This window comes from Ictidomys tridecemlineatus, chromosome 10 (assembly GCF_052094955.1).
Source record: "Ictidomys tridecemlineatus isolate mIctTri1 chromosome 10, mIctTri1.hap1, whole genome shotgun sequence".
Lineage (NCBI taxonomy): Eukaryota > Metazoa > Chordata > Mammalia > Rodentia > Sciuridae > Ictidomys > Ictidomys tridecemlineatus.
Window position 1 is genome coordinate 117325302 of NC_135486.1, and position 16133 is coordinate 117341434.

The 16133-nt window shown below is 54.4% G+C and overlaps 3 protein-coding genes and 1 long non-coding RNA gene across 13 annotated transcripts in view; 2 read left to right on the top strand and 2 right to left on the bottom strand.

Annotated features, from left to right (window-relative positions):
• Styxl1 (serine/threonine/tyrosine interacting like 1) overlaps positions 1–8152 on the top strand; it is a 60317-nt gene extending 52165 nt beyond the window's left edge. For 4 of the 5 annotated variants that reach the window (XM_078023872.1, XM_005328595.5, XM_040277988.2 and 1 more), the window contains 3 exons: positions 2068–2165; positions 3728–3840; positions 6704–6953. In XM_078023872.1, coding sequence (XP_077879998.1) covers positions 2068–2165; positions 3728–3840; positions 6704–6835 — 343 coding nt within the window. In that variant the 3' untranslated portion in view covers positions 6836–6953. Of the gene's footprint in view, positions 1–2067; positions 2166–3727; positions 3841–6703; positions 6954–8022 lie in introns of those variants that run through there. The other variant, XR_005730739.2, reaches the window with a different exon arrangement.
• LOC120887475 (uncharacterized) lies at positions 6105–8187 on the bottom strand. Of its 2 annotated transcripts, none has more exons than XR_013426876.1 (3): positions 7094–8187; positions 6381–6476; positions 6105–6289 (listed from the first exon to the last, which is right to left on the bottom strand). It is a non-coding gene; the product is annotated as an uncharacterized LOC120887475 (long non-coding RNA). The 2 variants fall into 2 exon arrangements; XR_005730740.2 differs by having other exon boundaries at positions 8015–8186.
• A 66-nt stretch (positions 8188–8253) lies between these two features.
• On the top strand, positions 8254–13757 carry Tmem120a (transmembrane protein 120A). The gene is made up of 12 exons (XM_005328510.4): positions 8254–8447; positions 9919–10037; positions 10187–10303; positions 11904–11963; positions 12128–12223; positions 12311–12400; positions 12489–12554; positions 12644–12705; positions 12805–12897; positions 13028–13092; positions 13181–13249; positions 13324–13757. The coding sequence occupies exons 1-12, from the start codon at positions 8367–8369 to the stop codon at positions 13435–13437; spliced, it is 1032 nt and encodes a 343-aa protein (XP_005328567.1). The 5' UTR covers positions 8254–8366; the 3' UTR covers positions 13438–13757.
• Positions 13739–16133, bottom strand: part of Por (cytochrome p450 oxidoreductase) — a 51772-nt gene continuing 49377 nt past the window's right edge. For all 5 annotated transcript variants that reach the window (XM_021728577.3, XM_013360067.2, XM_021728578.3 and 2 more), the window contains 6 exons: positions 15399–15580; positions 15136–15285; positions 14690–14960; positions 14471–14616; positions 14283–14368; positions 13739–14200 (listed from right to left, as the gene is read on the bottom strand). In XM_021728577.3, coding sequence (XP_021584252.2) covers positions 14056–14200; positions 14283–14368; positions 14471–14616; positions 14690–14960; positions 15136–15285; positions 15399–15580 — 980 coding nt within the window. In that variant the 3' untranslated portion in view covers positions 13739–14055. The remainder of the gene's footprint in view (positions 14201–14282; positions 14369–14470; positions 14617–14689; positions 14961–15135; positions 15286–15398; positions 15581–16133) is intronic.

Sequence of the window (16133 nt, forward strand, 5' to 3'; positions counted from 1 at the left end):
AGAAAAGTTGCACTCTGTAGTTGCTGAATCCATATATATGTATAAGTGTGTATTTAAATATATATGTATAAAATATAAAAATCAGTAATATGTGGTTCATAAAATAATCAACAGTTTTCAGGAGATTAAAATTATATTAGCTTTCTTTCAACCACTGAGGGATTGAGATAGATGATTAATTTAAAAATGTAATTAGAAAATCCCTAGAAATCTATAAATAACTTTCTAAACAGCCAATGAAGCAAAGAACTCACAATGGAAATTAGGAAATATTTTCAAATACATGATAATGAAAATACTATGTATCAATTTGTGGAGTGTAGCTAAACTGTGCTTAGAGGGAAATGTACAGCTAGGAATGAATACACTTATTACAAAGGGAAAAGGCTAGAAATCAATGAGTTAAGCATTTATTTTAAGAGAGGAACAGGAAATTAGACCCAAATGACAAAGGGATAATAAAAGCAGATTATTGAAATAGCAACAATAAAAGAGGATCAAGAAGGCCAAATTTTATTTTTTTTAATAAAATCAATAAACACTTGGCAAAGAGAGCAAAGGCACAAATAACCAGATAGCAAGAGAGAGCCCATGTCCTGTACCTACTCTAAAAGATCCTAAGAGGTGTTATGGAAACTTTATTATGGTAAACATAGATGAACAAATTTTAGAAACTCCCCGTCAAAACTGACATCAAACAAAATTTGAGTAGTGTAAAGAACTAGTGAACATTTCCACAGAGAGAACTCCATGTTTAAATAGTTTCAGTGATTTAATTTTACTTAATATTTAAGGAGGAAATTAGGTCAATATTAAGGGGTTTTTTCCTTTTTAGAGAATAAAAAGAATAACTATCAACTTATTTTATGAAACCAGCATAATTTTAACTTCATAACCTAAGATGCCAAAATGCAGGAAAATTATAGACTAATTTTCCTTGTGAATATAGATGTAAAAATTCTAAATAAAATATTAGCACACTGAATATGGTGAGATATGAAAGGATAATACATGGTGAGGAAGTTGGGTCTGTTCCAATGATATGAAGTTGCTTTAACTTCTGGAGAATTCATAGCTTACCAAATCATTAACATAGAGGAAAAAAAACAATTATTTCAATAGATACAGATAAAGCATTTATTAAGATTCACAATACATTCCTTTTTTTAAAAAAAAACTTTATTTTTATGTGGTGCTGAGGATCAAACTCAATGCCTCACACATGCTAGGCGAGCATTCTACCTCTGAGCCATAAATCCAGCTCTCACTATATACTTAATTTTTCTTTTCAGTACTGGGAAATGAACCCAGGGGTGCTTTACCTCTGAGGCACATCCCCAGTCCTTTTTAAGTTCTGAGATAGAGTCTTGCTAAGTTGCTCAGGGTCTTGCTAAATGGCCAAGTCTGGCCTTGAATTTGTAATCCTCCTGCCTCAGCCTCTGGAGCGGAGCCACTGGGATTATAGACAAGTGCCACCGCACCCAGCTTCACTATGGATTTGTAATTTTTCTTTTCAATATTGGGGATTGAACTCAGGGGCACTTTATCACTGAGCTACATTCCCAGGCCCTTTTAATTTCAATTTTTTAAAAAATTTTGAGAGAGGGTCTTGCTCAGTTGCTTTTAACTGCTGAGACTGGCCTTGAACCTGTGATACTTCAGAATGCTGAGCTTATAGGTGTTTACCACTGTGTCCCACTCATAATTAAAAAAAAAAAATTCTTGGAAAACTAGGAATAGAATGGAACTTTCTTGATCTAATTTTTAAAAAATATACAAAGTCTCTGCAGCAGGCCTGGGGTGCCAGTGTAGCCCAGTAGCAGAGCATTTGCCTAGTGTAGACAAAGCCCTGGATTTGATTCCAGCACTGGAAAAAAAAAAAAAAAGATCTGTAAGTAACCATCACACTGGTGAAATGTTGAAAGTTTTCTCTCAGCTTCTGAACAAGACAAATGATGCCACTATTTCCATTCCTACTTCCTGGCATCCTTCCCCTGTGGACCCGCTGCTGAAGATGAGGGGACACCACAGTGGGCTGTGTGCTGGTGACTTGTGTTCTATGTTTAGTTTTGCAGGTGACCCTGACAACCTTCTCCACATCCAGATAGAAGATACTCCAGACGTCAAGATTATTCCTTTTTTACGTCACCTCTGTCACTTCCTTGGTAAGAGCCTTCCCTAACCAGGGAGCAATTAGCCTGGGAGGCAGAGGGACGACAGTACCTCTTCCATATGCTTATCCCTGATCTCGACTCCTCATGCTGAGGACAGAGGAGGTAGGGGCCAGCACATGCCTGGCCAAATGTGGACAACTCAGGATGAGTCCAGCTTCTCAGGACTCCCGTTAGATGAGTGGGGGTGGTGTTTCCCTTGGAAGCAGTGGGCTCCAGTAGAAGTACCAGGTTGTAGGTTGAGCAGCCCTGGTGAGGCTGCCATAGCCCTTTGAGGCTATTTGAAAGTATGGGTGCTGGCCACCATATGTGATCGTGTCTGTGGAGGACCTAGAAGTGCATCTTCAGACCTGAGGGTGCTTCATCTGCACCCTCAGGTCTGGCCAGCAGGATGTGGATGGAGGGAGGAACACTAGGAACCTCCCAGCCCTGATTGCTGAGTCGCTCCATGTGAGCTCCCTGCCACCTGTTGTCCTCCTGCCACACATAAAGCAACACCCACCAGCTGCTTAAATCATTCAGGGTGGATTGTGTGGTCGTTCCCAGGCATAGGACTGTCTGAGGAAGGCAAGGTCCCTGGAGAGCAAGGCTGGGTCAGGGCAGAGGCCCTCCCTGAAGTGCCTGCTGGCACCACACAGCCCCCAGCCTGAGCAATTGGGGCTGACAATGGAGCCCAAGTGCCCATTATTAGCCCAGCACATTGCCACTTTCACTCAGCTAGGATCTGAGACTGAGACTTCCCGTGTATCCCACCATGAGGTGGCAGAGTCTGCAGCACAGAGAGACCCACCTTGCTGGGTGGCTCTGGGCCAGCCTGTCACTGATGCATGGCTCAGTCTCGTGTGTGTGAATAGGCAGTCGGCCTTCATCATCCCAAAGTTCTCCTGCTCTGACAGCCTGGTTTTGCACGTGGTGTGCTCATCTTTAGTTCTTGGGGTTCCCAGGCCAGCCTTCAATGACAGTTTAAACTCCCCCACTCCCTGGGCAGGGCTCCCAGCTTTGGGGTTATGTGACTGTAGCTGGCTTTTCTATGCCAGGCAATGGGTCTCAGCCTCCCAGGTGGCTAGGATTGCTGGTGTGTGCCGCCACATTTAGTGCTCAGCATAGGGCAGAATAAAACCCCATTTTCCAGATAAGGAAACTGTGGCTCAGAGTAACTTGCCCAAGCCCCACAGAACAGTGAGTGACAGAGCCAGGATTCACACCCCCTGCATTGCCTCAGCTGGCACCTGAGTGTCCTTGGGGCATGGTCCTATCAGCATTAGGCCAACTGGCAACAGCTTACTGGGCTAGAAACCTGGAGAGCCAGGAAAAGGTTTCACCTGGCACTGCCAGTTAGCTCTTGAATGGCCAGCTAGGTCTGAGGGCCCCCCCCCCATTTGCTAGACAAGCTGTGTTGAGGAAGTCGTGAGACTTGCCCAGGCTTGATATACTGTTCCATACTCATGCTTGAACTACGGGCACAGCGAGGCCAGTCTCTGACAGCCACCCAGGTTCCAGGTCCATGGGGAAGAGGGCTCTGCACAAGCCCACCTCTTCCTTCCTTCCTTCTACAGAAATTCACCTGGAGCTTGGCTCTGTCGTTCTGGTCTTTTCTACCCGGGGCATCAGTCGCAGTTGTGCCGTTATTGTGGCCTTCCTCATGCACTGGAGAGAGGAGTCCTTGCAGGTATGTGTTCCTTGAGGCGGGCTTGGGCCACAACCACCCTAGGTGTAGAGTCAGGGCCAAACCTGGGAGAAATAGGGCCTGGCACTGTTGTGAGGCCCCAATTGTGGGATGGGGAGGGGGAGAATTAGGAGGGGAACTCCAAATCAGGGTGTTTCCCAGCAGGTGGCACCCAAGGATGGGTCCCCACGCTGCAGGCCAAAGCCTGTATACAGCACTAATAGGACACAGGCCAGGCTGAGAGGCAGCACCAGCTCTGTGGCTCCCCTCCTGCCCGTCTGTCCCTGAGGTTGGTTTGGATTTGTTCAAAGAAAAATGAGTGGAGTCACAGAATTGCAGCACTGGCCAGGCCTCAGTGGGCACCCAAGTCAATCTTCCTCACCGGGGTGGGAAGGAAGGAGGGCACTGTTAAGGCAGACCCACAGAGATTTGGGCATCTGACTCCCAGGTAGGGCTCGCTTGGGGGCCTGCCCTGGGGAGGGGATCCTTGCCTGTCCTTGGTCTCAGAGGGTTTGGGTGGGAGCTGAAAACTCCCCATGTGTGTTTGGGGGAAGGGCAGGGGTAAAGAATAACCATGGTTTTGAGTATTGACCCAGCGTGCTCTTCAGGAAGTTGCAGCCTAGATGCCTTGGCTATCCGGTAAGTCTACTTCAAGGCATGTACGTCAGAGAGCAGAAGACAGGGACTCATATATGTGCACACCCACGTTCACAGCAGGACTGTTCACAATAGCTGAAAGGTGGAAATGACACAAATGTCTGTGGACAAATAAAAGGAAACACAAAATGTGACATCTCTATATAGGAAAGAGTCAGCCTCGCAAAGGAAGAGAATTCTGCTGCGAGCCACAGTATGGGTGGGCCTGGAGGACACTGCTCCATAAGGCAGGCCGGTCATTAAAGGACTAGTACTTAGGATTCCCCCTGGTGTGCGGTACCTAGAGTATCAAAATCAGACAGGTGAATAGCAGTTGACACGGATGTACCCAGGGAACAAGTGGGATGGGGAGTTGATGTTTAGTGGGGTCAGAGGATCAGTTTGGGAAAATGAAGATGTTCTAGAGATGGAGCGGGTGACAGTTACACAGTAATATGAACATACTCAGCACCATGGAATTGTATAGCCCTAAAGGTGGTTAAAATGGTGAACTTTAAGTTCTGTATAATTTACCACAATTGAAAGGTGTCTTTTTAAAATAGTATTTTTAGTTGAAAAAAGACACAGTACATTTTAGTTGAAAAAAGACACAGTACCTTTATTTTATTCATTTTTATGTGGTACTGAGGATTGAACCCAGTGTTGAGCACTTGCCTAGCATGTATGGGACACTGGGTTCTTTGTACAAGTTTTTTTTTTTTTTTTAATTTGGGGAATTTTAAGATTTTTCTATTTCTACAAAATATGCCATTGGGATTTAATAAGGATTCTTATATCTGTGGGTTATTTAGGCAGTATGGACATCTGGACCATAGTAAGTTTTCTATAACATTGGATATGTTGCCATTTAATTGTATCATCTTCAATTTCCTTCTACAATGCTTTTTGTAGTTTTTGGTATGTCTCTCACCTCTTTGGTTAAATGTTTTAGTCTTTTTGATGCTATTGTAAATGGAATTGTTAATTTTTTTTTGAATTGTTCATTGTTGGTTTGTAGAAATTTAACAAACTGATGTGCTAATTTTGTTATCCTGCAACTTCGCTGGATGCATTTGCTCTGGATGTGTAAGATTTTAGAAATTTCTACATGAGATTAATGTCATCTTCACAAGGAGTGCCGCAGTCTGGCTGGGCACAAATAACCGAGATGCCACGAAGCACTTGTAGGTTCAAAACAGCAACTCTTTATTGCCGAACTCTCCCAGCACTCCACACACACTCCCCGGGAACACTCTCACCCTCCACCAGGGTCAGTGTGCACTCTCCCTCGGAACCCCAAGAGAACTCCATGGGAACTCCAAAGTGCAGCAAGAGCCTTCCTATTGCCTGGACAGTAAAGGTCAAATATACAATTGAATACACAGCTTAATATAACCATCATTATCTCAATGGCTCCCTGCTGTTACCTCTCAACCACTCCCTTCTGGCAATATGCCATTCGTCATCCTGACTCAGCTGTGGCCCTCAACAATGGAGATAATCTTTTTTCTTTCCAATTTGGGTGTCTTTTCTTTCTTGCCTAATTGCTCTGACAGCTCCTTGCAGTTCTAACAGAAGGGGTGAAAGTGCCCCCCCCCCCCCCCCCCCCCCCCCCCCCCCGCCTTGTTCCTCTAAGTGATCCTCTCGGGAGAACCTCTCCATCTTTCTCCATTGAGTGCGATGTTAGCAAGGGCGATTTTCATAAATGGTCTTTATTAGGTTTAAGCAGTCTTCTTCTTAGTTTCACCATTTCCCCCTTTGCTTTTCCCCTGTCCTCAATCCGGATGGATACCAGCTCCACGCCTTCTTTCTAACCCTGAAAGAAGGCAACTTTAATCTTCCTTCTTCAGAGAATTTGACCCCATCCTCCTCCCCTTTCCAGGAACCCATCCAGTGACAATGCAAACCTTTGTTGAGCCTCTCTGCACCAGCCTTGGGTGTGTTGTGTTCACCCCACTTGGTGGAAGGTTCCCATGTGTTGTCCCAGCATTCACAGCAGCTATCTGAAAAAGGAATGATTTGTCCCTCTATTCAGAAGTGCCAAGAGGCTTGCCCAAGGTGCGGCCAGCTCCCTCCACTGCTTGCCCTACGGAGCCATCACAGGCTGCTGCGGTATCTAGCTCTTAAACCATGTTGTGTGCCCCTGGGCAAGTGCTTCCTATCTTTCCTGAGCTGGATTTGACCCAGGGCCCATGACCAGTCCTGACATCTCCTTTCTCTCTGTTCACAGAGGTCCTGGGCCTATGTCAAGAAGTGCAAAAATAACATGCGTCCAAATTGGGGATTGGTGACTCAGCTGTCGGAGTGGGAAAAGATTGTCCTTGGAGACACTGTTACAGACATCTTCAATCCACCATACTAATCTCTGAGGCCCAGAGATGGGCGCTGAAGAACCTTCCTTGGGACCTTTGTGGGCAGAGGGCAAGCATGTGTACCCAGGTTGGTGTGGAAAGAAAAGGCCTGTGCTGCCTGCAGCCTCACTCGGACTCGTGCACCGGTTCTCCTGTTCACTCACTGTGGAGGCGCATCTGCTCAGCTTAGCCCATATCCCTGGGTGCCTTGGAACACCCCATGCCCTCCTAGAGTTTCCTCTGGCCACCTAAAGGGCTGCCATACACACCCTGTGACTTGGATCCTTCAGAGCTTTCCTGGGAGGTGCTCGGTGTTGGTCCATAGGGTGTCACAATAGCCAGCCACTGATGGGGATTTGGGCTGGGGTAGAGCTCAGCAGGTAGAGGGCTTGCCTCCCATGCACAAGGGCCTGGGTTCAACTCCCCAGCAACAACAATAACAAAAAAGAAAATAGATGGGGATTCTCCCATCCCCAGAGATGCCAGGCCTAGCCTTGGCCCTTTGCCTCATGCCCAGGCCCAGTGCTGTGACCCTCCCAACCCCTGTCTATCACTTGGCACTAATGGCCTTTCTCTGTTCCCACCCCCACTCATTGCTGTTCACGGGAAAGACTTGTACCCCCCCAGCCCCTGCACCTAAGTTCCTAGAAATTCCTCAGATCTTAAAAGGAGGTGTTTTCCCCGTGCAATTGCTGGAAGCAACCACAGAACGACCTGAGGATTAGGAGAGGGCACGTACAGGGGACCAGGGGACGGGTGGGGCATTCAGGATGCCCATCAATGCAGGGGCTTCCCTAAGTTCATTCAGCAAACATGCCCAAGGCCTCCTAGGACTCTCCAGAGTGGGCTGGAGGTGCCCGGATGTGGGAGGTGCCTTCAAGGAGGAGTGGGCTTTGCCAGAGGGGGAAGAGCTTTTCAGGCAGCACCCTCTGTCATTCTGGGGTGGACTAAGCCTGGGATGGCTGTAAAGCTTGCTGTCTGGCAAGGGACCTCCTGCGAGGCAGGGATAGGGTGGGGAATTAGGCTTGTGCTTTAGGAAGGGCAGCTAGTGACTATGTGAAGGGCAGTGGAGGTGAGCCTGGAGGCAGAAAGGAGGTGACAAAAAATCCTAGCAAGAGAAGACTCTGGGAATCCCTTCCACCAAGAGGCGCCGTTTCCCAAAGACGAAAAGTGTTTAAGGTCGGTGTCACCTCTCTAGGTCTTGGTTTGCTCCCAGCACCGCGGGCTGGGGCACTGCAGGAAGCACCACGGCATGCAGTTGGCACGGCAGGTGGAACCCCGGCCAGGGGCCGCAGCCACCTTAGCCACCAAGCTGGCCTAAAGACGCCCTTCCAGTGCGTGGCCCCGCCCCTTATCGTGATTGGCTGTTGTTGGGGGCGGGGCCAGCGCGAGGCCCGCGCCAGGTCTTTCTCCATTGGTGGCGGTGGCGGCGCGAGCCCGGAAGCGGACGGGGGCGGAGGCGGAGGCGGAGGCGCCTTGGGCCGGCCGGGGTTGCGGCGCAGTCCTCAACTCGCTGCTCCTGCGGCCCGCGGAGCGGCAGCCATGCAGCCCCTGCCCTCGGACCCGCTGGGCGACTGCCTGCGGGACTGGGAAGATCTGCAGCAGGACTTCCAGAGCATTCAGGTAGGCTCCACTCCCGCCACCCATTGACTCTGAGCCACGTCTCTCTGGCTGAGGTCAAGGGTCGGGCAGCACTGGGTCAGGCAGGCGGGAGTTTGGGGTCGGGGGTCTGGAGCCTGGCGTTGCTCCCGAGGGTAGCGAGGCCTCGGGTCCCAGTCTCCCCAGATGGCCCCTCCCAAGTGTCCGGTTACAGTCCACTGTGCTTTGGCCGGGACCCCACTGTGCTGGGTGACTTCGACCTCCCGCGAGGGCATGGAAAGAGACGCGACCCCGGATCCGCCCCCGCCCTTTGCATTTGGACCTGGATCCCATCCTCTCCCAGGAGAGCAGCTGCCCGAGTCCGAGCCAGCCGGCCCGTATTCTGGATCTGTCACTCCACAAACATCCCTTTCCCACCCTCAGCATCTCCTGTCAGAGTGCCATGGGGGAGTGGTGTTTAGATGAAGTCCGTGGCCAGGATGGGGGGGCTGTCCCAGGTGGGGCCAGCATCTAATAGGGGAAGGGAGAGCAGGGCTGACAGGCCCTGTGGGCCTGTGTGGCTGCTTGGGAAAGTGAGGGGAGCAGTGGGTGGGACCAGACCCTGCAGGGACCTTCTGGCTCTGGTGGGGATTGGAGTCTGAAGCTATTGGGAAGCTGCAGGAGCAGTTGTCTGGTTGGAGTTTGTATGTGGCCTGCTGTCCTGGGACCCAGGCAGCAGGAGGTTGCTGGCTTTGACCAGGAAGGAGAGGGTGGTGACTGTGCCTGGGCAGAGGTGACACATATCTGGGTCTGAGGGGGGTGTGGTGGCCCAGAGACCGAGTTGGAGACTTGGTTAGACCTTTGCCTCTCCTGGCCTGATTCCTGCCTTTGCCCATCTCTATGGCTGCCCCCAGAGCAGCCCTGCCAGCTGCCACCAGTGTTCTCCCTGGAGTCCTGAGCAGACGTCTCCCAGCCTGGCTGCCTCCGCTGGCCTCAGCCACTTGCTGTCCCCACACTGCCTCTTGCCCAATCTCTAGACTGCGCCTTCTTGAGATTCACCCACCAGGGCAAAGTGCTAAGGGAAGCCCCAGGCCAAAGGTGCTGAGGCAGGGGAGGGGACTGGCCTCAGGGCAGGAGGTGCAAGGCTGAAGCCTGATGACCTTTAACCTGGGAGAAAGCATCCAGAATGCCCTACCAGAAGGCACTGTGGATGCCTGACCACTGTCCCCTCCACCCCTGCCCAACACACACACACTTCCCATCCTTGCAGGTTGGGTAGGCAGGAGGGACTGAGAGGGCCTGAAGCCACCCACTTGGTCCAGAAGGTGGACCTGTGTGACCTTAGAAACCAGACTCAGGACAGAGAGCCTGTGGAGAGGTGGGGACCACAGGAAGATGTCCTGCGACCAGGAAAACCTTGAGGGGCGAGTGCCTTGGGAGAGCACAGGCGGGTTCCTGGTGGAGACAGTGAGCCTATGTGTCCCAGCTAGCCTGCACCTTGTCCCTTATACCCCAGGAGACTCACCGGCTGTACCGCCTGAAGCTGGAGGAGCTGACCAAGCTGCAGAACAACTGCACCAGCTCCATCGCCCGGCAGAAGAAGCGGCTACAGGAACTGGCCCTCGTCCTGAAGAGGTGGGCACCTGCCAGCGGGGCATGGGGGCTGGTGCTGCCCCCTAGAGGACAGCACAGTCTCTCCCCTCTCTGGGCCTCACTGCCCCTTCTGCCCCTCTGGGGTGGGCATGGCGCCTGCTTGCCCCTGCTGACTCTGGCTCCACCTGCAGATGCAAACCCACCCTTCCGTCAGAGGCCGCGGGGGCCGCACAGGAGCTGGAGAACCAGATGAAGGAGCGCCAGGGCCTCTTCTTCGACATGGAGGCCTATTTGCCCAAGAAGAACGGGTGAGCCCAGGCCAGCCCCAGCTGCCGCCACTCCTGGGAGGGAGGGGCTAAGGCCAGATGCCGCCTCTTCTTGGTCATTCAGTCAGCCATAGCCAGAGCAATCAGCACAGTCCCCACACTGTGATGGGCCCTTTGTGGGGGAAGGACCTGGTGTTGGAGTATGGTAAGGGTCACCTAACCGGCCCAGGCAGTCAGAGAAAGCTTCTGTGTCTGGGGGATGCTGAGCTGTCTTCAAGGATGAGAGGTAACAGTGGATGACTGCAGAGGCCAGGAATAAAATGAAGTGGCTAGGGTTTGGGGTCTGGGTGAGAGGGTGGAGTTCAGGGGTGCCAGTGCAAGACTCTGAGCCAAATCTCCCCAGGAGGCTGAAGGCTGAAGTCATGGGGGGAGGTTTCTGGAAGGCAGGGAAGCAGGTTAGTGGGCTGAGGAAGGGAGGGAGGGAAGTGCTTGGAGAGGACCTTGGAGAGCCAGCTGGTGGCAGGGAGGGGTGGGAACTGATCTTGGAGCTGGTGGGAGAGCTGAAGGGGGAGCTGGCATAGCTGTGTGGAAGGAGAGAAGTCACTCGAAAGTATCAACTAGAAGTCAGGAGGGTGTCTGGGAGGCTTTGCCTTGGGCACACCTGTTACTCTCTCGGTCGGAAAGAGCTGGGCACGTCCACGGGCAGGGGCAGGTAGTGACAGAGGAGGCGCCTGGAGAGAGAAGGGTGCATGTGGGCCTTGCTGGTGCAGGATGCAGAGGCACAGAGTCGTGCAGGTGGCCGGCAGTGGCTGGTGGTTTGCAAGAGGCTGGGAGCTGGTTGAGGGAGCAGCCGGGTCTGGAGGCTTTTCTCTGGTGTGATCAGAGTCCCCCCAGTAAGCTCTTTTGCAGCCTTAGGCAAGTCCCTTCATGGGGAGGTCCACAGGGTCTAAGCGGGAGCAGGAGCCCTGTTAGGGCAGCTGCTCTGCTGTCCCGCCTGGAAGCTCCTCAGCAGAGGACAGATGAACCTCTTTGGGAGGTGATGGAAATACAGGGAGGCTGTGGTTCAGGGAAGTGGCTGCACGGTGAAGGAGGGCATGTGGACTCCTGGCCTGGACAAGGACTGACCAGAATGCAGGGCCCTCAGGGAAGGAGGGAGGGGTCCTTGTGGTGTAAAGAAACCAATGGGAATCAGAGCTTTTGGGGGACAGTACAACCAGAGGCTGGAGTTTCTGAGGGAGGCTGTCGTGGGCTGGGAGGACAGGTATGGTCATGGTGAGGGCCTGAGTGGACTCAGAGCTGAGGTTCCTGGGGTCCAGATAGCAAGGAGCTTGTGGCAGTGACAAGAGTTGACTTTATACAGATAGCAGATCCACCACCCAGAACTGAGGAGTGATTGGGGATATGGGGTCTGGGTGGGAGAGCCAGGCTTCTTGAGGCCTCAAGGCTGGGAGGCCGTGGACAGGACGTGGCAGGCTGGGGACATTGGTGTACTCCAGGTCAGGATTCTGGAGCAGGCTGGGCTCCAAGTGGAGGTGGCCTACAGCACCCCAAGGGTAGGACTCTTAATGCAGGGTTATGGAGAAGACAGCTGGGTGGAGGGGACCCAGGGCCAAGGCCTCTCAACCCGTCTCCTTCTCTCTAGGTTGTACCTGAGCCTGGTTCTGGGGAATGTCAACGTGACACTCTTGAGCAAGCAGGCCAAGTATGTGGCTAGTGGGCTGGTCTTGCCTGGGTTCCCTTGCCCTGACTGCCCTTGGCTCAGCCTCGGGATTCCAGGCTTCTCTGGTGCCTGCCTGTGCCCTCCTTGGGTCACAGCAAGGGGGACCCCCATGGGCATGGGGGACCCCCATACGTGTGTGTCCCCAGGTTTGCCTACAAAGACGAGTACGAGAAGTTCAAGCTCTACCTCACCATCATCCTCATCCTCATCTCCTTCACCTGCCGTTTCCTGCTCAACTCCAGGTGGGTGTTCTGCCACCTGGGTGCAACCTCGCACCCTCCTGGGCTCTGACACCAACCCTCCTACCCCGCCTTCCCTCTCCTCCCCAGGGTGACAGATGCGGCCTTCAACTTCCTGCTGGTCTGGTACTACTGCACGCTGACCATCCGTGAGAGCATCCTCATCAACAACGGCTCCCGGTGTGCAGGGGTGGGCCTGGTTCTCAAGGGCTGCCCTGGGGTGGGAGGCAGGGACAGGGACAGGAAAGACAGTGGCTCCCCCCTACAGGATCAAAGGCTGGTGGGTGATTCATCACTACGTGTCCACGTTTCTGTCGGGCGTCATGCTGACGTGGTAAGTGGCCTGGTTCTGGTGGGAGCTGGGACAGGGCCAGAGATGGCACCCTGGGCTCCCTCACTGCCCGCCTTCTGCTTTCCCCTTAGGCCCGATGGTCTCATGTACCAGAAGTTCCGGAACCAGTTCCTGTCTTTCTCCATGTACCAGAGTGAGTGTCTCGGGGCTTCCCGAGCTCAGGAGGTGTGCATGTGCGGGATGGGCAGGAAGACCCCGCCTGCCGCCCAGTTCTGAAGCCCGCTCTCCCCAGGCTTCGTGCAGTTCCTGCAGTATTACTACCAGAGTGGCTGCCTGTACCGCCTGCGGGCCCTGGGCGAGCGGCACACCATGGACCTCACCGTGGGTGAGTCGGCTAGGCCCTGCTCTGCAGCCCTGTGGGGCGGGGGTGGGGGCGGGACAGGAATTTCCCCTTCCTTCTGCTCCTGGCCTGAATGGTGTCCCTGGTTCTTTTGCCCTGGCCCTTCTCCCTGCAGAGGGCTTCCAGTCCTGGATGTGGCGGGGCCTCACCTTCCTGCTGCCTTTTCTTTTCTTCGGTCATGTAAGTGGCACGGGTGTCCCCAGCTGCCCGAGTCATCCCCGCTCTGGCAGCCCTGGGTTTGCTGAGTTCAGCTAGCTTTTCCTCTCAGTTTTGGCAGCTTTTCAATGCGCTCACCTTGTTTAACCTGGCTCGAGACCCACAATGCAAGGAGTGGCAGGTGAGCAGCGTCCGGGGGGGACAGCTGGGAGGGCCCAGCCACGCAGGCTCTCAGCTGACTCTGGCCCCCTGCAGGTGCTCATGTGCGGCCTCCCCTTCCTCCTCCTCTTCCTGGGCAATTTCTTCACCACCCTTCGGGTTGTGCACCAGAAGTTCCACAGCCAGCAGCGCAGGAGCAAGAAGGAGTGAGCAGGGCCTCCACCTGCTGGCCCCAGAGGGGCCTCTGACCCGTGTGTGGCAGAAGGGTGGGAGGCACCCCTGTGCGTGTGTGGTGCCTTCTGCTCTCCTGGGCTTCGTGGGCTCTGTGGGCCCTGAGGACGACCTGGGCCCCAGCTGCGGGAGCTGGGCACCAGGGCCTCAATAAAGGGAGCGAAGCAGAGGCGACCTGACGGATATATTCTCCCATAGGGAGGCTGGGCTCCTGCTGTATCTGGGGTCTCTGTGTAGGCCCAGGGGACACCCCAGGGCTGCTCAAGCAATATCAGGCAAATACAGAAAACAGAACTTTATTCCAAGGGCCAGAAGTTATTTAAAATTATTTACACTCATTCAAAATCATGTGGGGGCCACCAGCTGAGAGAAGGGCCCCTTCTGTACAGCTGCGGAGGGCCTAGGGTGTCACCAAGTGTGGGACCCCGTCCCCCTTGCCATGTGCCCTGGGGTTGGGCTACCTCACAGGCCTGGCCTGGCCCTGTCCGTGGACCTGCCTCCAGTGGCAAGGCCAGGCAGAGACCACCAGGCGGCTGGCAGAGGGAGTGAGGAACATGGTCATGGGGACAGTCTGTGGGTGTGAGGGGCTGGGACCGCCTAGCTCCACACGTCTAGGGAGTAACGACCCTTGGTCATCAGCTTTTTGATGTAGTCCACAGCCTGGGCATGCTCCATGGCCCCGAGCTCAGCCACAATGTCACAGAAGGTATTCTGTACGTCCCTGGCCATGTTCCGAGCGTCCCTGGGAGGAAGAAGGTGGCAGTGAAGGCTGGGTAGGCACCACCTGGGAATGGACAGGGCCTCAGCTCCCCTCCCCTACTCACCCACAGACGTAAATGTGGGCGCCCCCGTTGTGGATCAGCTCCCACAGGTGCTCCGCATCCCTCTTCAGCAAGTGCTGCACGTAGACCTGCAGGCAGGTGGGCGGCTTGTGAGGGTCAGGGCGCCCCAGTCACCTCCTCGTTGGGTGGCTGTGCCCTGCCCAGCTCCCACCAAACTGCCCACCCCTCACCTTGTGGGCCTGCTCCCGGGAGAAGGCCACGTTGAGCTGGGTGAGGGTGCCATCCTTGTGGAACTGGGCCAGCTCCTCACGGTACAGGTAGTCTTCATCTGCCCGGCGGCAGCCGTAGTATAGCAATGTCTCCCCCACTTCCTTGCCTAGGCAGAGGCGGCCAGGGTGAGGGGGCTCCCTGCAACTCCTTGTTCCACCCCATCCCATCCGTCTGCTTACCCTGCTGCCGCAGCCAGGCCCGCTCCTGGATGAAGCCAATGAAGGGGGCAACCCCAGTGCCAGGGCCCACCATGATGACAGGCGTGGTGGGCTTGAAGGGCAGGCGGAACTGGGACTTGCGCACGAACATGGGCACCAGGGCCCGGCGGCCATTCTCCCCAGCAGGCTCTTTGGCCCGAAGCCAGCTGGTGGCCACACCTTTGTTGACACGGCCGGACTTGGTCTCATACTCCACAGCCACGGCACAGATGTGCACAGAATTGGGGTGGACCTGGAGGGAGGACTGGTGTGAGTGGCAGCAACGTGGAGGCCCCATGTCCTGGCACCAAGCCTTGTCCCACCCCTCTGGCCCATGCCCCCTCAGGGTCTCCTTGCCAGCAGCTCTCCTGGCCCTGAGGGTCAGGGCTGGGGAGAGGCAGGCAATCCCAGGCTCTAGCCCACCTCACCTTGGAGGACGAGGCAATGGAATAGTAGCGGGCCTGGAGCCGAGGCAGCAGCTCACACAGGTGGTCGATGGGGGGCCGCAGGGACGGGTAGTCTTGCAGGATGGCCAGGATGTGCCTCCGGGCCTCTACCACCCAGCTCAGGTACAGCTCCTGCCCAAGACCAAGGAACGGTAGGAGTGGGTCGGTGCGGGTAGAAGCTGGGGCCAAGGGGAAGTGGGCTGGGTGGTGCAGCCCTGGGCAGAGGCGGCATGGCGCAGGCTCACCTTGCCCTCGCCTGAGGAGGAGGCCATCTTGCGTAGGTGTTCCTGCTCGGCGGGCTCCGAGGCATACTGTGCCAGCTCATACAGCACGTTGGTGCGTGGAGGGTTGGTGATGTCCAGGTAGTAGGTGAGGGCCGTGCGGTAGGAAGTGGGGCAAGGGAAGGGGTGCTTTTTGTTGGACTCCTCTGTAGAGAAAGGGAAGGCAGAATTTGGGGTGAATGGTCACCCATGGTGGGGGGCGGAAGCTTCAAACCTGCTTTGCAGGAAGCAGGTACCCAGCTGGCAGTCCAAGCAAGGCTGGCCCTCTCCAGGCCTCCTAGGCCCTAAAGCCAAGCCTCAGGCTGGACTGTAAATCCCTGTTGGAGGGGTCTGGCCAGAGGAAGTGATGCCCCAGGGAAAGCAGAGTTCCTGCTTCTGCGAGGTTTGCCAGAAACCAGCCCCTCCTCCTCCTGCTCTGCTGAGGGCTGGTTCTGGATCCAGGGAGCATGGACAGCCTCAGCATGGACCACAGGACAGGACCAAGCAGGGCTACGCCCGAGGTTGGTGTGTGTTCACAGTAAGTCTTGGGCTATACAGCTCCATGGGACCCTGGGGAAACCACCATGGCTAGTGCTTGGCACCCTGAGCTCCACTGAAGGGACCTGGAAAGGTGTCCAGGGGTGCTGATTGCAGCCCCTGCAGTGACCAGTAAGGAGTACAGCCCAGGCTCACCCTGAGGCCAGGGTTCAGCCTTGCAGA